At 36.8% G+C, this 20942-nt stretch overlaps 1 protein-coding gene and 1 pseudogene across 6 annotated transcripts in view; one reads left to right on the forward strand and one right to left on the reverse strand.

Moving 5' to 3' along the window:
- Positions 1 to 20942, reverse strand: part of LOC132109941 (CRACD-like protein) — a 57341-nt gene that overhangs the window by 34130 nt on the left and 2269 nt on the right. Inside the window, exons 1-2 of one of the 6 annotated variants that reach the window (XM_059516420.1) lie at positions 6317 to 6332; positions 4610 to 4738 (exon numbers count right to left, since the gene is read on the reverse strand). The exons of 2 other annotated variants lie outside the window; for them this stretch is intronic. In XM_059516420.1, coding sequence (XP_059372403.1) covers positions 4610 to 4650 — 41 coding nt within the window. In that variant the 5' untranslated portion in view covers positions 4651 to 4738; positions 6317 to 6332. Of the gene's footprint in view, positions 1 to 1002; positions 1067 to 4609; positions 4739 to 6316; positions 6373 to 12603; positions 12845 to 20942 lie in introns of those variants that run through there. 3 more of the 6 variants (XM_059516421.1, XM_059516419.1, XM_059516422.1) reach the window with 3 other exon arrangements.
- LOC132110253 (5S ribosomal RNA) lies at positions 16224 to 16340 on the forward strand (annotated as a pseudogene).

Raw genomic sequence — 20942 nt, forward strand, 5'->3', positions numbered from 1 at the left:
ATCCAGAAGAGCGAAATGAGTAAAACTCAAGTCATCAGTGATTTCTATCTGGCATGTCTGCCAAACATTGCTCAACAAAGCTTAACACAGAACAGCTAAGCCAAATATCATTCATATTCACATTCAACCGCAATACGAAAACAGGCTATTTCACAATTCAAGCACAATCAATATTTTCTTGGTCAATCTTCCTCTTCCTCACATTTAGTGACCAAACCCATAGCCAAAATGACTATAAGATGGACTAGTGGATTATAAAAACATATACAGCGAAGTAAAAACATGAGACATACACTACTGTTCAAAAGATTGCGTGTTTTTAAAGAAAGCAATAGTTTTATGTGGCAAGAACACATTAAAATGCTAAAAAGTGACAGCAAATTATTTTATAATGTTAAAAAAAAATTTTTAAGCATCAAATCGAATTATTAAATTATTAATTATTTAATAATTAAATTATTAATTACTAAATCAAATCAATTATTTCTGGATGTGACACTCAAGACTGGAGTAATGATGCTAAAAAAATTCAGCTTTGCATCACAGGAATAAATTACTATTTAAAATATATTAAAATATAAGATTGTTATTTGAAATGCCAATTATATTTCATGGTTTTATATATATATTTTTTACTGTATTGATCAATTTATCAAATAAATGAAGCCTTCCTGAGCTTAGCAACATCAAACTTTGAATGGAACTGTATTTAGGGACTTATGACTGTTCAACTTGTGCCAATAAGGAAAGCTTCCCAGAAACCATCCAAGGCACCCAAGAAACCACAGAGCGACATACTAAAACTAGTCAAAACACCTCAGCAATCTGCATACCAACACCTGGTTCTGCAGAGGCAAGCACTCCTCACATTTCCTTCCTTGCAGTTTATACAAGAAGCCCATTCAACAGACTAAGACCGTTCTTGTTTGAGCTTAACTGCGTGCTGAACATCACATGAGACCAGATAACAACAGTCAACTAATGAGAAACACTCCTCCTTACCATTCCATGCAAGCACTATCTGTCCTCCACTACTTAACAGACACCAGACTTGCAGTTTCTTACACACTGCTGCTAAATGTGTTGTGCAGATTTGTTCCAGTGGTTAGAGGGGCTGGTGTGACATCAGAGCACATCGATGACCCGTACTCGATGTCATCAGATAGCACTCATTCATTTCCTCTGTCTTTCTCAGGGGAAGTGCATATAAAGTCTGCTTCACAGATTCACAGACGAGTTATTCACAGATAGCTTGTGTTGGCATATGAAAGAACGAGACAAGAAAAACCACAGATACATGGCTAAAGCATAAACACAAACCATAAAGCACTAATCAAAGGAATAATAAATGCATGCACTCATACATGGGGTCATTTTGTCCAGTTATTGCCTAAGGGTGAGATTATGAAAGCCATGTGATACCATTATGATCAGTTGTGCAATATCTCTCCTTCTCTTTTGAGCCATTTGGATGTTTAGATGATTGTTTCAGGCAGTTCCTTCACTTATTTTTTGTCACAAAGGACTGTAACTTTGTTTGAGAAAGTAAAATAGCACTTTATAGTTATTTTATTTTATTTCTTTTTTTTTTTTAATTCCCGAAACTCTTTGACCTTTTAGGTCAGCGTTACGTGGCCTGTGTCAAACACTAGATGAAGGACCACACAGCTGGTCTTGTGTCCACACCTCTCCTTCACAGACACTTTTAGGTCACAAAGAAAACAACTTCCCTTACAACAAATTACTGTGGCAGCACCATGGTTCTTTGGTAGAGAATTATTACTATACTGTATGTAAATTGATATTTACAAAGGGTCGGCAAAGAATAGTACAATCAAAGATTATTTTATTCTCTGAAGAAGAAAACATACTACATTATCAAGAGAGTTTAGCCACTCTTTGGATATTTTACAACTAAATGGAAAGGCAAGTCCATCTACTAAAGGGGAAACGTCTAATTCTTTGATTTGTAAACACTTTCTCCATTCCAGAGCAGAGTCAACTGTAAGCAATCCTCTGTAGACCGATTCCCCTGAAAAGTGTAAACACATTTGCTATGAAAACATTGCTTTGTTTGAGCATCTCAACCAGCAGCAACACTGTCTCAACCAATAGCTTGAGTTTGGGGTGGGACTATCTGTTTAAAAACTGTTTGAATTCAAACTGACTTCATGACCATTTAAGGGGTTATATGATGTGATTTAAATTTTTTCCTTTCTCTTTGTAGTGTTACAAGCTCTTGGTGCATAAAGAAGTCCTGTAAAGTTGCAAAGACTAAAGTCTCAAATCCAAAGAGATATTCTTTATAAAAGTTAAGAGTCAACCACTCCCCTCAAAAACGGCTTGTTATAACATGCCCCCACATCTATACGTACAATGTGGGAAGATTTGCATAATGCCGCCCAAATGTTCACGCAAAGAAAGAATGTAATTTTAGAGCATGTATTCTCGCTGTCTCCGCCGGCACAATCTAGTGGAGAAGCTGTGTGTTTCCTTGTGAAATCGAAGATACTTTGTTTGGCCTTCCTAAGGAAGACACAACTAGAAATCAGGTTAGGTTATATGGCGGAGGATGAGGACCGTTTCCTGTGAGAGTAGTGTAAAATGCCGATGTCTGTTTCTATAAAGTGGGCCGATTTCAACTTTGCAAGGACAGTCTGCCGCTTTTCATTCACTGTCTGTAAGTATGTTTGCATATTAAAAACTTTGCCACTGATGATTCAAACGTGAGATTTGAGCAGTGCAGAGTAACTGTTAAAGCTTGTTGACTGTTATTTCTCCGATCACGAATGCAGACATGGTTTTATCTTTATGCAGCGCAATACGCAATTCGTAGAAATGTCCGCACTGGATGCAACAAATGCCTTGTTTGTAACAGGTTTTATTGGTTTTGTCTCATCACGCTGGGTCACACGATATCACAGTATGGTTAGGGGCGTAACATTTCCATCACACGCTTGAGGCATTCGGCCAATCCCAACGCACTGGATAGCTGGCCAATTAACATACACCTCGCTTTTCCCAACTATGAGCTTTGTGAAAATCATTGGGTTTCAGAAAGGTGAGGCATAGAGATGAAACAATAAAGAAGAGGAAAATAATGTGTTTTAAAAACACGTCATAAACACATTGTATTAAACCAAATACACAAAATAAAGTTATTTTTAGCAAAGTCATATGACCCCTTTAAAAAAAGTGTTCCATTTAGTATGAATGAAATTTGAATGTAAAATGAATGAAGTGTACTATGTCTGCCATGTTTTGTTTCTATTACGAGATCTACCAGGATCAGTTGCATCACTTCTAGGGATGTAACAATTACCAGTTTGAATTCAAAATTCACAACGGTTAGTATTACCATTTCATATTTTAATTATCATTAAAACCGTATAAGATTACCGCAATTTGAACAACTCATGAAAAATAAATACTGTCCAGCATAAATCACAAAGTTTTCAGTAACAGTCTCATGGTCGCACAGCACGCAGAGTAGTTTTGTTCTGAGTGAAAACAGGGAGAAAAGTTGGGAGCTTTTAAAAGAGTGCTGAGGGAATTATACATATGAATATATTAATTAATTATATGAATGTACCTCTGAAGGTTCTGATTGTCTTCAGAAATAATTTGATGGCATTTTGTTTTCATCTTTGCTCCATGTACTACCTAAAGGTAGTGTTTTATTTTCAGTACTGCTTTGTCCACATAGTTTACGGAAAACAGGCTTGCATTTCAGCCCGGTCCGGACGGGCCCCAACTTTTTTTTACACCCCTCAGGCCGGGCTTCAGGCCAATTTTCACGTCATAGTTCAGACGCAGGATGGGCCTCTGGCCTGTTTTAGGCTTCTCCTTATTTTTATACTTTAGACATCCATTAATTAGTGGTGAAAAAAAAAAATAATTGCTGCACTGTTGGAATCAACAAAAGACCGTGCTACCGCGACTGTCAAGAGCAGCTCAATGGTGTTTAGTGTCCCGCAGCAGAGAGCGTGTCGTCAGCGCAACTGAACAGTTCTGCGTTCAAATGCATGCAAAAGGCTTAAGCTTGCCGCAAAGCACTGGCAAAAGTAATTACCATAAATGTAACAGGATAAATAGTACGAAGATATTTGAATTATTTACTAATAAACTAGTGTTTTCTGAGTCTGTTTCGCAAGGATACATTTGCTGAGCCTGTCTCGTCATCTTAGACGCACCTTTAGAGAGAAGTCCATCTTTACGTATAATGATTATAATGAAAGACTTTTAGTTTTCCATTTACTTTATTTTGTTTAGTAGCAATTTAAATCTTTCTATATATATATATTATCATGTCTGTGAGGCATGTTTTAGTTTCGGTTCATTTTTTAACTCCTGTTAAAGACGAGATGGCGCATCATGTTTGTTTTCTTTATTTCATAAAAGCACATTTTGTTGATATTGTGAGTACACACAAATAAAAGTAGACCCTTTGCAGTTACGTTTGATTACTGAATTACAGCGTATCCACTGTACAAAATGATTGCGCTGGCGCCTCTATGTCCTGCACAGCTATAACGGTTTTATCTCTATAGATTTTATTTTAGGCAAGTTACAATGATTAAAAGACTTCATTGATCAAACATAGGCTTACTGTATGCCGCTGGCCGGTAATTCTGATAAGCTGGTGGACATGAGCTGGTCTAGGACCTGGGCATCTCAGGCTAGGGCCTAAATTTGAGGCCTGTGCAGAGCTCTAATTCAGCTTTTCCATAAGCGCCACCTGCTGTCAGAAAGTGGATTTACAGAGATTTATATTTACATTCAGTCTGTGTGCAGTTTCTGTCTGGCCAAAAACAGAGTCAATTTGCATGCCCTGCTGTAAATTTTGACCAGTTGATGAAAAACAAGCTAATGTGGATTTTACAAATTTAAACAATTGAGATAAGTTATCTAGAATTATATATGGAGCAGATAAAATACATATAAACATGTATTAATCAATTATCATTTTTACTTGCATTTAAATGTATATAAATGTATCTCTTGAGGTGAACAATGTGTTCAGAAAAGTTTTGATGGTATTATCTTGCCTGTGTATAATGCATATGCTAATTTGTTTACTTTGTTTTAGTTAATGCATATCATGTTTTGCACAGCTTGTCTGTTAACAATGGCTCTGTGTAGTAAATGCTCCTCCATGTGAAAGTGCGCAGGTGATTTACCGCTGATTAAAGAACCAGCTTTACTGACAAGATACCCATTAAATATAGAATGCGATTTATTGTGCACCCGTAGCGGTGGCCTCTAATTTTAAAAGGAAAGAGCACAGGCAAATTCTTAGTTTGTTTAGATGCATTCATTTCTTTAATTTGTAATAATTATCTATTTGATTTGGGGTTTGTTTCAAAATTTCAAATCAGTTTTGTTATTTAACATATTTCAGTTTCACAAAGAAATGTGCAGCATTTTGTCCAAGCGATATAAAAGGACACTATTTCATTTACAATTTTTCTTAAATCTCTATTTGTTAAGAATTTTTTTTTGTTTGTTTGTTTAGAAAATTGTGCCATGAAATCAGTATCAAGAATCATATCACACCGTGAGTTCAGTGAATTATTACACCCCTACTTTTTTGCATACTATATAGTAGGGAAGCATTCAATTTCAGACACAGCAAATCATTTTGCATATTTGTTTGGTGTTACTGACAGAAATTACATACTTCAGTTTTAATTACTGTAAGGATGCTCATTTTGTAAGGTGGAGGCAGATTTACTGTTGTTTGGTGAATTTTCCCCAACAAATGCAGTCATTTCAATAGGAATCTACAAGATTAGGAAAATCATGCAAGAGCGATGATGACAATTTCCCTAAGCAGATTTCACAAAAGGTTCAATATGGTCAGATTCTTGCATTAAAAAACTTTAGATTTATATTTGCTATAGATTTATAGCATATAATGACTTTCATTTCAAGTTGCTCCTTATATTACACTTGCATTACTTCTGAAAACTTGCAGTATAGTTTTACAGCTTCTATAATACTTTCATGACTCCATTTGTGGAGCTCAACATCATGGATCACCAGAAAAGCAAACGCTCCCTGGATGCAAAGCATCTTCTTTTGTCTTACAAGGATTAAAGTAAGTCACACTTGTTTGGAAAGATATGAAGATGAGTAAATGATGACAAAATTTACATTTTATGTAAGCTCTTGTTTAACAGCGGATCAAGCAAACCAAACTGACCTCTTTCCCAAGAGCCTCTTCTGACTAAAAAGCATCTTCTTATCATTACCCAGTGCGTGACTATGATTGCAGAGAGGTTGTTCAGAGCTCTACAGGGACTAATGGACTGACCTTGGACTGCCTCCAACGCCAGAGTTCTGTGATGACGTCCGACGTTTCATGTCTTCAACTTTTGGACATGGAGAGGAAGAAAGGAATAATAGAGAGAGAAAGAAAGAGCAAGAGTTAGTGAAGCATTGAAGCAGAAGATATTAGCAAGCATTCTAGCTGTGTAAGCATCAACAATTTAGTTTTTAGAAAAACAACAACAACAAAAAAAAAAGAAAAAATGTAGGGAGTTATCAAACAGGAGACTGTAATACATTTATACGCATACGCAAATGCAAAGCTTGATTTAGTTAAACAAAATACTTTGAATGCACAGTGTGATTTATATCAACAGGTAAGGGTGACGAATAATCACACATTATTACATATCCACATATATACATTACACAGTTTTTTAGTGAAATACAACAAAAATGTTTTTGATGGATACATAAATATTAGGCAATAATGATTAGTTTATAAAGTTATAAAGTTTATAAAGTCTATAAATCTAATAAGCCTACAATGACCCATTTCCACACTATTTTGAATATAATAAAAACATTTTTTTAAAAAAAAATCAGTAGTGAATTTATGCATCACAAGCTTTTAATGTACAATATGAAAAATACTCATGTTGAGACTTGCTAAATATTACAGTGTATTTAGCAAAGTGTAAATATTAGTGTTAAGTTTTAGGAAAGTGAATTAAAGGGAAATAATTAGTGTTCTAAAAAATATTTTAAATTAGACGACAACAAAGGTAACACAGAAAATCCACAGTTAAATATATAATATCAACTTGATAATAATAAAAATACTATATTAAAATCCAATAACCATAAATGATATAGCCCTAATTTTGTGTGCATAGCATTTGCTATTACATTGTTCTATTCAACTATGATTAAAATGTTATTATTTATGCTATATATATATATATATATATATATATATATATAAGTAAAAAAAATCTATATAAATATTTAGTAAAAGAGTATATAGAGCTGATGACGTAAATGAAGCATCTATTGGTGCAGCTGTGCAAAGATTAAATGCAAGTTACAACCAAAATGATGATTAGTTATTAAAGTGTCAACCCTCGTCATGCAAAATCCTGACAATCAGAGTCATCTTATGCAATGCAGCTTTAGAACTAAGCTTCTCCACAGGCCTCGACGATGGTGAACCACACATCAACAACGACTTGACTGTAGTGATGGACTCCCTAAAGTCACACCATCTGTCGAGTACCTCAGAAAATGTCAAAATGATGTTCTCCTCTGAGGTTGAAAGGACAGCGCAGCTTTCTCCAGACATTAATTGAAGTGGATGACACATCTGACAAGAATGTGAATCAGGCAGTAAATCTGTTCATTATGTCACAGGCCCTGTGGTCCTCCGTGAACCAGTGCAGCTCGCAAACAAGTGTCTGATTACGTTGTCCTTTCTACTCTTCTACTCTTTGGGGTCAGGGGGTCTCTTCTGCTCATCAAGGCTGCATTTATTTAATTACAAATACAGTAATATTTTAAAATAGTTTTACAAGTTAAACTGTTTTCTTTTTTAATATATTTTAAAAAGTAATTTACTCTAGTCTTCAGTGTCACATGATCCTTCAGAAATCACTCTAATGTGATTTGCTGCTCAAGAAATTGAATGCACCCTTTGAATAAAAATATTCATTTCTTTAAACTTAATCAAACAGACTTTTGAAAGGTAGTATAGTCAATCGTTGGAAGTTTTACAGGGACCTGGTGTAAACTATGATATAATGAGTTTATTAAACCAGCTGCAGTCACCAATAGACTCAATCAGTTGACAACATTAGCTAAAGTGGTGAGTGACCATCTCCATCTCATTCCCTAAATCTAAATCTCATTCCCTAAGTCACTCACTCACTATATTAAATTATATCTGAAGAGAAAGAACATCCTAAAACATTTATTGGACATAATGAGGCTCATTAACAAATGAGGTCTTATTCTATTACTTGCTGGTTATGTTATGAGATGGTAGCAAAATGAAAGCAATCTTCTGTGACTTTATGAAAGTTCATAAATTATACCATGCAATTTAGCTTTTAAACAGCCAGCAAACTGTAACAGTACTAATCAACATCATTGAGCATGTTGTTTAGGTTAGATTGTAACATCTAGCAAAGTTTGTGGTTTTAAGCCTAATTTATATACAGTTCCTCATGAATAGGAAATTAACCTTGCACATGCGAAATAGGAAGTCGTACATATATAGTATAAAATACTGAAGTTACTTATACTTTAAAGGGATAGTTCACCCAAAAATGAAAATGCTGTCATTAATTACTCATCCTCATGTTGTTCTGAACCCGTGAGACCTTCATTCAACTTCGGAACACAAATTAAGTGTTTGATGTAATCCGAGTGCTTTCCGATCCTGCATAGACAGCAATGTAACTGATATGTTCCCAATCCAAGAAACGTAGTAAGAATATCGGTAAAACATTCCATGTGACATCAGTGGTTTAACCGTAATTTTACGAATCTGCAAGAATAATTTTGTTTGCAAAGAAAAAACAAAAATAACAACTTTATTCACCAATTCTTCTCTTCCAAATCACGTTTTCCGCCATTATCGAGAGTACATCTGCACGTAAACAACGCATGTGTGTGGTGCTGCTGACATAGAACACGTGTCATGGTACTCTTGATAATGGTGGAATATGTGATTTGGAGAAAGAGTTTTCTTTGCACACAAAAGTATTCTCATAGCTTTGTAATATTACGGTTGAAACACTATTTTCACTATGTCCTACATTTTACATTTAGGTCTGGGAACTTTTCAGTTGCATCAGAGAATTCTCGGATTTGATCAAAAATATCTTGATTTGTGTTCAGAAGATTAACAAAGGAGTAATTAATGATATAATTTTCAACTTTTGGTGAGCTATCCCTTTAAGAATGACAGTAGGCGTGTTTCAATTACAGATTTGTTCAATACTTTATAAAATTTAATAAATGTAGATAAAAAAGTATTGCAAAATGACGTCGTTTCCGTTAACCAATGTTATGCGACTAAGATGTAATCTTTTGCCTCTCGCGATAAGTGATTGCAACAGATTTTAGTGGGATTTTGGCTATATTAATAACTTTATGTGTATTCGTACCGGACCGTTTCGGTACAGGGCTTTCGGTATGGTGCACGTGTGTACCGAATGACGAATGCAATATTTTGTGCGCGGAACATAAGTACATTTTCGTGTTTCCAAACAAACATATTAAGTGGCGGAAGTCTCCGCGTTCAGCGCAAATCCCGCCCTGCAGCTGATTCTAAGGCCAGTGACACACTGGCTGCGTGGCATGAGCGTGGCGTTTCTGCTGCCTCGCGATTTCTGTGTCTTTACACACCAGAATCGTGCCTGACGCGGCGCTGACGCGCTGCTGCTACTGTAGATGACATAGAGGGAGACCGCCGACAGACCAGGATCTTGTCTTCACGACAACAATATCTATACTTCATGTTGAGCATAAATATAAAGCCTACTGATAAAGGACACCGTAAAAACAGTATTGACAGCAAAATAGACTATGTTTGACAGGTGCAATATGCCAGTGTGTCACCGGCCTAAGGCTTTCAAAAGCCATCACGCGAGTGTGAACATCACTACAACTAGGAAAAAAACGATTGTAATTCAAACGCAGCTCCCGTCTGCATTTAAACATACCTTTGCTCTTAATTCCGATCGGTCCAACGCAATAACGAATTCTGAGCAGGTCTAAAAACTGAAACTGTTGATGCTGCACTTTACACTTTGGAAAAGTTATATATATTTTTTCTAAATATGAGCAGGTCTACAACCTGGGATTGGTAATGCTGCACTGTAATCATAGTTATTTATTTATATGTTTCATTATATTTTATTATATGATATTGGTTTGAGACTGAGAGTATTTTATTTAGTTTAACTTTGCAGCAGTATTTTACTTCTTATTCTTTTTTTATTTTATATATATTTTTATAAAAATTATTTTAAAAAAAAGTGTAAACAAATTGTTAAAAAAAGTTTATAGTAATAAACAACCTGCAGTTTAATGTTTGCATTTTTCCCCCCTTACTGTACCGAAAATGAACCGAACCGTGACTTTAAAACCGAGGTACGTACCGAACCGTGATTATTGCGTAGCGTTACACCCCTACCAGTGATCATATGACTTTTTACATACGCCATGTGACCTGTAAATGTGGAAAAAAAAACTTTACCATTGCAGTTTTGCAAATTATTCCTTTTTTGCATTCTGCAATTTTGGATAAATTGACGCGTTTCCATTAGGCTTTCTTTCAATTCACAATTTAAATAGAATTTAAAAAACGCACCTAGTGATATCTTACACAAAATGTGGAGCTTATTGTGTATAAAACGGCAAAGCTGTCTATTTAAATGAAACCTACAATTACAGATACAGAACATTTATCCAGCCCTGAATGTTCTATTAAAATATATATATATATATTTTTAAACTTTCCATTCAGGCAGATATTTAAGGCAATATCACCACATGTGTTTGGAAGCCCTTTGCTGTTGGTACTGATTGATGGATTAAAAAAAAAAATCTAAGTAGTTAACGGGCAGCATAAATCCAGACATATTACAAAACCATCTGTACTTTTGTGGTTCTTCAGAACTTTAACCACAAAGTACAAAACTCTTTTAGCCGTGGCTGAACCAGTAGAAAAGGAGCAGAGCATTCTGGCCATCTGATTCGTTATTACAGAATCCAAAAGTAAACCCCAGAAGAAACAATTTTTACAGATTAAAATTGAGTGGGGTAACACATGCCACCTTTTACTTAAAATAAGAGGGGAAGCTAAAAAACTGAATTATTTTTCAGGATTAGAAAAGCGTTTCAAATTAAGTTGACGCACAGACTCTTCTTACCCCATTCTCCACAATATGTACATTTTACGAGCTCACACTTTAATAGAACAGTCTTTCACTGACTTGAGACAACCTCATCAACTGCACAAGATGATGAGAAACTAGGTGTAACGATAAAAACTCCATGATCACCGGGAAGGAGGAGGCGGGAACCGGCGGACAATCAAATCAAACTTTAATTACAAAATAAAGACAAAACAAATAAAAACCAAACACAAAATAAAGTCGAGGCCTGGTCCTCTCTCGTGCGTCACTGTCGTTGCACCAGTTTTATATCCTTCCATCTCCTCCGTTGGACTCGAGACCGGCGGGTCGAGCAGGTGTCGCTCATTTCCAATCACTCCACCGGCCTCGCTCCTGATCCCACGGCTCTCGGCCCCGCCCCACTCGTCACAATAGGAAATGTTTGAGCTCAACATCAACAAGTTCAGAGGACAAAACCAATTGGGGTCAGAACATTAACATTTGGACACTTTTTGTCATGGGATGGCTCAGGTTTCTTGCCAAATAGATACTCTGTGTAGATACAAACAAAGCAGCACTCTCACAGGAGCGCAAGGACCATAAATGGTTTGAAAAATGGAGGTATGTTAGGATGAAGCTGGTTACAGTCCAAACCTTTAGCACATTTTCAGTCTCTTTGCAAAGTTAAATTTTACATTTATACATGAATAAGGAACATTATGTTTCAATAATAGTCCAAACTCTCTTATTGTACATTCATTTCGTCTCTGGGGGGCTGGACTAGGAGAACAAAAAAATAACAAATGGAAAATTCTGTGAAAAGAAATAAACAAAACAGTCTATTTTCTAAACTTGCAAAGAATCTGGACGAAACCCAATGAAAAACAACATGTTCTCTCAGCGGTCTTGGAATACCAACCAGTGGTGATGAGTAGAGTCTTGTTGGACATGTCATGAGACCATTACATAGAAGAGGTTTTAAAGAGACTCTAATTGAAAGAGTTCATCTAAGAAGCTATTATAGTGCACTCACAAAAGAAACAGTACGGAACAAAAAAAACTTCAAGTGAAGTATGTAGCTACTCACACTCTCAGAAACAAAAGGTAAGCTATCAGTGGGATGGTACCCTTTCAAAAGGTACACATTTGTACCTTATTTACCCCTAAAGTTACATTTTAATACCTTAAAGGTTCATATCTGTAGCTTTTGAAGATACCACTACCCCAGTGACAGCTTTCAAACCTTTCTTTTATGAGAGTGCATACCAAACTGGTCATTTTAATCAGTGCTCCACTAATAATAAATCACAGTTTTATATTCAACCATGCCACTAAAATACAACGTCAAGCACAAGACAAATGGTAAGTGTTTTATCACTACTAGAAGTCATTTTAAACTAAGTTTTCACAAGAACAAAAGGCTCCAGCTTACCTTTTGTCCCCAAAGCAGCTGTAAAATCCAGCCATGGTGTCAAAGTTCACCCGAAAAGCAGAGTTTCATTAGTGCATCCTTTGTACAAGGTCCAAGAGTGAATCTTCACATCCGTTTTATCAAATCACCAACATCTTTACACGGGGTGTTTGAAAAAGAGCTGAAGCTCATGAGATTGTGTATCTTTCACAGGGAAGGTACAAGTGTGCTCCAGTAGTCTGTCTCTCAGGACTGAGCATGCTCTCTGTCTCTTCCTCTTGGATTCCCCCCTCCCGTTCTTCTCCAACCCCCGTCACCTAATCCAGAGAATCAGCTGCTATTGTCTCACCCCATTGGCCCATTGACAGGCTGGGTGTCATTTGATAATTAGATGGCGCAGCTCCCTGAGGAGATACCACCTTCATGTCATTCTGGCCTATTAAAGGGGGTTAGAAAGCCAGTCACACGGCCAACACAGTTTGAATAAATCATTAGCAATTTTTAACCCAATATTTAGTTAGCTTCTTTCTTACACTCTTAAAAATAAAGTTTTTTTACTGGTATCATTGGCATTAGTTCAGTGAAGAACGTTTATGAATGAATTAATTAGAATGTCGCCACTGTGAAAGTTCCCTTTTAGAACCTTTATTTTTAGGTGAATATTGACCAAAGTGTTGCTGATTCATGCATGCAAAGAAAAATACCTGTTTACTTTAGAAGAAAGGTGACTGTTGAAGAGCCAGATTCATGCTTCAAGTGACAGGACATTCATCATATTTTCTTTAGAAAATGTGTCGTGCACACAAACTCAAACCATAAGACTCCACTACATACAAATGTTTCGCCTTCCTGCCAGTTTTGAATATTTTCCTTACCCCTCAGGCAAATCGTGTAGGAGTATCCGGCAAAAGTGTAAACAAAGTTTTGCGCCAGCCGGTGCCTTTTCTTAAATACAAACAATAGCAAACACTGGATTTCGAAAAAGTATTTTCTTCTGGTTGGGGAGATTCATGTTTCATATTAAACGGCAGACATAGATGTCAAGTTCACACTCACTGATAGCTGTCAAACCCCTTTATTTTTTCCTCACACATATGGTGAACAGAGTCTCTATGGAGTTGCACTGCAGGCGTACATCTTACAGTCCTCTTTCTCAAAGCTGGGTGGAATGTCAGTCAGTTTAAAAAAAAAAAAAAAAAGCCAGGTTGGCATTTCCTGAGAACTTTTTGCTCTGCCGCTGAAGAAACCCATATGTATTTCAGTTTCTTAAGAGGGCCATTAGACTGAGCATTATCAGCAGATGCATTCATGCAGTCATTGTATATGGTTCCTTAAATGATCAGCAAAACATTCTCCTTCAAATGTCCTTGACTGCCTTCTTTCTTCATGTTTTGGGGGCTGAATACTTTTAGAAAGTTGATGTGTCCGGTTTTGATTGTTACATTAAGATATAAACTTTGGCTAATACACTACTGTTTCTTTTCTTTACAGATTAAAATTAACATGTTTGACAGTAAAGTCTTTTGCATTGTTAAAACATATTTCTAATTAATGCTTAATAGTAATAATACATGTTTCTCGAGCAACAAATCAGCATAGAAAGATTTCTGAAGGATAATGTGACACTGTAATGTGACACTGTGACTGGAGTAATGATGCTGAAAATCTCAGGAATAAATTTCATTTCAAAATATATTCAAATAGAAAACGGATATTTTAAATAATATTTCACAATATTGCTATTTTGCCTTTTTTTTTTGATCAAATAAATGCAGAGTTAGTGAGAGTAAGAGACTTCTTTCAAACACATTTAAAAATCTTACCGACCACAAACTTATAAACAGTAGTATATATTTTTTTTCAATATATATTTTTGTGAGTCCCAAAATTATTAGTTAAACATTTACAGTATGCATTTGGCAGACACTTGCATTCAAGGTATAGGCATACAGGTTTACCATTCCCTTGGAATTGAACCCATGATCTTGGTGTTACTGGTATCATGCTCTACCTATTTGAGTAACAGAAACCCTATTTTTGTTGTTGTTCCTGATCCTGATTTTATCTGATATGACACTTATGCTCATAAGTGTGGCAGAACGATTAATCGAATGCATTTACTACACAGAGCCGTAGTTCACAAATCAAAAAGAATTTGTTCGCGATATTGACAGCTGTTTGCGTAGCTTCTCAGTGAACTACGGCTCTGTGTAGTAAATGCTGCTTCATCTAAAGCATGTGATGAAAATACCACATTTAATAACTTATTTTTTACTCCAAACTCATTTCATAATGTCAGTCGAGTGATTGAAATAAATCCTTCTGTGAGATGATGTGGCTTCTTACAAAAAGGCATGCAACATATTTAATAGAATTATAACCAGTGATAAAGACATTGCATGATAAATATACTTTATTTTAATGAAAACTATAATAATAATAATAATATAATAATAATTATATAAAATCTGTATATTCATGCAGTATGCGCATGTCAAAAGAGTAAATCAGAAGCTTACATATAAATTACATATAAAGTAACATATAAATGCGTGTATCAACCAAATCACTTTATTCAGTATTCATGTAAACACTACGTACGAATTCGTCAATCAGAATGAATTAATTCCGATGGAAGCAAAAAGTGTCCATGTAAACGTACCTATAGATCAATTACCTAAGGCGCAGAATCAGCCAGAACAAGTCAGACTACATTCTTTTAAAGACCTAGACACAAGAATATTTAGCCTAACCCTAGAAAGTGCCAGAACCCCACCACCCCCAATTCAAGTCTGTCAATCCCCTCAACAGTCTTCCCTGACTCAAGTTTCTTTAGGCATCTCCTGCAGAGCACTGTTTCTTTTCTTTACAAAGCTCCATGAATTCCAGCCCACATCTGGAACACATCTTCTGAGGCAGCGCTCTACCCCACACTCTAATTAAGGCCATGTATGCCAAACTGTAAATAACCCAAGAAATGATACCCCTCAGAGCTCAGAAGCCCAAAACGCAGGACGGTGCCGATTGAGATGGTTCGAAATAACTTAGAAGATTAATATACAAGTTCCAGTCATCATGCAAATTCTATCCTCTCCTGAGAAAAACAAAGCCATGAGCAGGCCAAGCCCTCCATGAGTCTGTTAAGTCCTTTACTCTTACAATAAAAACCATCCAGCTGGGTCCACACAGCTTGACCATTGAGCACAAACCATTCAGCTACTCTGTGACCAGTTAACTTTGTATCCCTGTTTTCCAGGCTTTTTAAATGTTGGTGTGTGGCGTTTCTAGAGGGATGTTTCCAAATGGAGTATTTTAATAGTTTAATGAGATGATAATAATTAAATAATTGTGCTCTGGGTTTTATGATGCATTTTTTGCAAAGTTCCTTTACAGACGCAACAGGACTCTTAACATGGCTCTTCATCAAAATATATTTTACAGGACAACAGGCTCTATTAGCACATGCTAAGAAGGGTTAAATTAACTAATAAAAATAAAATGCAGCTATTTGCCTGTTTAAACGACTCATGAGAAATACACAGAAAGTTAATGAGTGTTGTAATTTAAACACAGATGTTGTGTACTGGGCCATCTCTTGTTTTCTAACAAGGTAGAAAACCTTTACTTATATATATATATTAATCAGCAGCCATATCACCCTGGAGCCCAAGACCGGTTTCCCACTGAAGCTAAGCAGGGCTGAGCCTGGTCAGTACCTGGATGGGAGACCTCCTGGGAAATCTAGGTTGCTGCTGGAAGAGGTGCTAGTTAGGCCAGCAGGGGGTGCCCACCCTGAGGTCTGTGTGGGTCCTAGTGCCCCAGTGTAGTGATGGGGACACTATACTGTCAACAAGCACCGTCCTTCGGATGAGACGTTAAACCGAGGTCCTGACTCTCTGTGGTCATTAAAAATCCCTGGATGTCTTTCGAAAAGAGTAGAGGTGTGACCTCGGCATCCTGGCCTGCAGTATATATATATATATATATATATATATATATTTTTTTTTATACTGTATTCTATATATGGTACCAGTGAAATGTTTGGACACATGAATGAGAAAGTGTCCAAACTTTTGACTGGTACAGTATTATAATATACACAAAGAATATTGGCATATTATTGAATATAATATTGAAATATCGGTATCAGCCCCCTTTTTTTTAACTACATAATATCGGTATCGGCCCCAAAAAAACATAAACAGTAGGTCGGGCACCAGTATGGATACATATACATGGATACACATATACATTATAATGTCGTGGAAAAGTTAATTTCTTTCAGTAATTCAACTCAAATTGTGAAATTTGTGTATTAAATAAATTCATTGCACACAGACTGAAGTAGTTTAAGTCTTTGATTCTTTTAATTGTGATGATTTTGGCTCACATTTAACAAAAACCCACCATTTCACGAACGAGTCATTATCTGGCTCGGCTCGGTGTTCATCTTCAGTTCTCTCTTCACAGCAGTTCAGTCAGTGTACTGTTTGAGTAAATGAATTACTCCGGGATATTGGTTTGTTTTAACTCAGAGGGAGTGTCAGCCACATTAAAAAAGTTAACAGCTTAAGTCATTTGTGGATTCATGTGTATTAGAGACGCGAACCGTTTAAAACGATTCAGTTCGATTAGGTGAACTGGTTCAAAAGGATCCGGTTACATCGAATGATTCGTTCGCGAACCGGATATCACAAACTGCTTTGTTTTGAACTCTTTCTTAACAGACACGGAAGAGAAGACAATGCTACCTAAAGTCATAGTTTTTGCTATTTTTGGACCAAAATGTATTTTCGATGCTTCAAAAAAGTCTAACTGACCCTCTGATGTCACATGGACTACTTTGATGATGTTTTTCATACCTTTCTGGACATGGACAGTAGACCGTACACAAAGTTTCAATGGAGAGACTGAGAGCTCTCGGACTAAATCTAAAATATCTTAATCTGTGTTCCGAAGATAAACGGAGGTCTCACTGGTTTGGAACGACATGAGGGTGAGTTATTAATTACATAATTTTGATTATTAGGTGAACTAACCCTTTAACACTGGACTTCAAGCAACTTGGGCTATGAGCTTCTCCACCCTTCCTCCAGACTCTAGGACCTTAGTTTTCAAATGAAATACAAAACTTGCTCATCTGAAAAGAGGACTTTGGACCACTGGGCAAGAGTTCAGTAAATTTCTTGACACGTCTGTGTGTGGTGGCTCTTGATGCCTTGACCCAGCCTCAGCCCATTCCTTGTGAAGTTCACTCAAATTCTTGAACCGATTTTGACAATCCTCATAAGGCTGCGGTTCTCTTGGTTGGTTGTGCATCTTTTTCTTCTACACTTTTTCCTTCCACTCAACTTTCTGTTAACATGCTTGGATACAGCACTCTGTGAACAGCCAGCTTCTTCGGCAATGAATGTTTGTGGCTTACCCTCCTTGTGAAGGATGTCAATGATTGTCTTCTGGACAACTGTCAGGTCAGCAATCTTCACCATGATTGTGATTGAAGGCTAAGGAAACCTTTGCAGGTGTTTTGAGTTGATTAGCTGATTGACATGTCACCATAATCTAATTTGTTGAGATTGAATTGGTGGGTTTTTTGTTAAATGTGAGCCAAAATCATCACAATTAAAAGAACCAAAGACACTACTTCAGTCTATGTGCATTGAATTTATTTAAGGTGGGCGTTCTGGCGCAATATGGTTTCCGTCGCATCATCCAGGTGGATGCTGCACACTGATGGTGGATGAGGAGATACCCCCTGTCTATGTAAAGCGCTTTGAGTCCCTAGAAAAGCGCTATATAAATGTAATGAATTATAATTATTATTATTAATACACAAGTTTAACAATTTGAGTTGAATTACTGAAATAAATAAACTTTTCCACAACATTCTAATTTATTGAGATGCAAAAAGAGATAAAGATATAAAGATAATGTTTACTTTTTATTTTTCTTTATGTGACTGATTAATCGTTTGCCCGCACTAATATATATATATATATATATATATATATATATATATATATATATATATATTCTAAAAAAGTTGGAACACTGTACAAATTGTGAATAAAAACAGAATGCAATGATGTGGAGGTTTCAAATTTCAATATTTGATTCAGAATACAACATAGATGACATATCAAATGTTTAAACTGAGAAAATGTATCATTTTAAGGGTAAAATAAGTTGATTTTATTTTAAATTTCATGACATCAACACATCTGAAAAAAGTTGGGACAAGGCCATGTTTACCACTGTGTGGCATCCCCTCTTCTTTTTATAACAGTCTGCAAATGTCTGGGGACTGAAGAGACAAGTTTCTCAAGTTTAGGAATAGGAATGTTTTGTCCCATTCTTGTCTAATACAGGCTTCTAGTTGCTCAACTGTCTTAGGTCTCCTTTGTCGCATCTTCCTCTTTATGATGCGCCAAATGTTTTCTATGGGTGAAAGATCTGGACTGCAGGCTGGCCATTTCAGTACCCGGATCCTTCTTCTACACAGCCATGATGTTGTAATTGATGCAGTATGTGGTCTGGCATTGTCATGTTGGAAAATGCAAGGTCTTTCCTGAAAGAGACGACGTCTGGATGGGAGCATATGTTGTTCTAGAACCTGGATATACCTTTCAGCATTGAAGGTGCCTTTCCAGATGTGTGAGCTGCACATGCCACACACACATGCAACCCCATACCATCAGAGATGCAGGCTTCTGAACTGAGCGCTGATAACAACTTGGGTTGTCCTTGTCCTCTTTAGTCCGGATGACATGGCGTCTCAGTTATCCAAAAAGAACTTCAAATTTTGATTCCTCTGACCACAGAACAGTTTTCCTCTTTGCTGCGGTCCATTTTAAATGAGCCTTGGCCCAGAGAAAACACCTTCGCTTCTGGAACATGTTTAGATATGGCTTCTTTTTTGACCTATAGAGTTTTAGCAGGCAACGGCGAATGGCATGGTGGATTGTGTTCACCGACAGTGTTTTCTGGAAGTATTCCTGAGCCCATGTTGTGATTTTCCATTACAGTATCATTCCTGTATGTGATGCAGTGCCGTTTAAGGGCCCGAAGATTATGGGCATCCAGTATGGTTTTCTGGCCTTGTCCCTTACGCACAGAGATTGTTCCAGATTCTCTGAATCTTTGGATGATATTATTCACTGTAGATGATGATAACTTCAAACTCTTTGCAATTTTTCTCTGAGAAACTCCTTTCTGATATTGCTCCACTATTTTTCGTCGCAGCATTGGGGGAATTTGTCATCCTCTGCCCATCTTGACTTCTGAGAGACACTGCCACTCTGAGAGGCTCTTTTTATACCCACTCATGTTGCCAATTGACCTAATAAATTGTAAATTGGTCCTCCAGCTGTTCCTTACATATACGTTTAACTTTTCCGGCCTCTTATTGCTACCTGTCCCAACTTTTTTGGAATGTGTAGCTCTTATGAAATCCAAAATGAGCCAATATTTGGCATGAAATTTCAAAATGTCTCACTCTCAACAATTGATATGTTATCTATATTTTTTACTCACAATTTGTACAGTGTCCCAACTTTTTTGGAATTGGGTTTGTATATATATTAGGGGTGTAACGGTACGTGTATTCGTACCGGACCGTTTCGGTACAGGGCTTTCGGTACGGTGCATGTGTGTATCGAATGACCGAATGCAATATTTTGTGTGCGGAACATAAGTACATTTTCGTGTTTCCAAATGAACATATTAAGTGGCGGAAGTCTCCACGTTCAGCGCAAATCCCGCCCTGCAGCTGATTCTAAGGCCGGTGACACACTAGGTGTGAGCGTGGCGTTTCTGCTACGTGTCAGTGGTGTGACGGCTGCTTCGCATTTTCTTTGTCTTTACACACCAGAATTGTGCCTGACGCGGCGCTGGCACGCTGCTGCTACTGTAGATGACATAGAGGGAGACGGCCGACAGACCAGGATCTTGTCTTCACTAGGGCTGGGTAAAAAAATCGATTTTTCGATTAATCGTTTTTTAAAATGTGGTCGATTCAAAATCGATTTTCAGGGTCATGAATTGATTTTTTTCCATATTTATTTCCGCAGACATTGAACGTAAGATTAGCGTTAATCTAATTACAAATCTTCTCCACTAGATGTCACCCTCTTATGTGCCTTGTGAGATGTTACCAACGAAGCTGTCATTCATTCATTCAGTTTAAAGCAGTGGTTCTGAACCTGCGGCCCATCACGAATTCAAATGCTGCCCACCATTTGCTGAACACACACACACACACACACACACACACACACACACACAAACACAAAACTTTTGCAACTCACTTGAAGACGTTAAAGCAAATGGAAACACCATATACTACGCAGCAATCATCCTTA

The sequence above is a fragment of the Carassius carassius genome, chromosome 29 (assembly GCF_963082965.1).
Source record: "Carassius carassius chromosome 29, fCarCar2.1, whole genome shotgun sequence".
Lineage (NCBI taxonomy): Eukaryota > Metazoa > Chordata > Actinopteri > Cypriniformes > Cyprinidae > Carassius > Carassius carassius.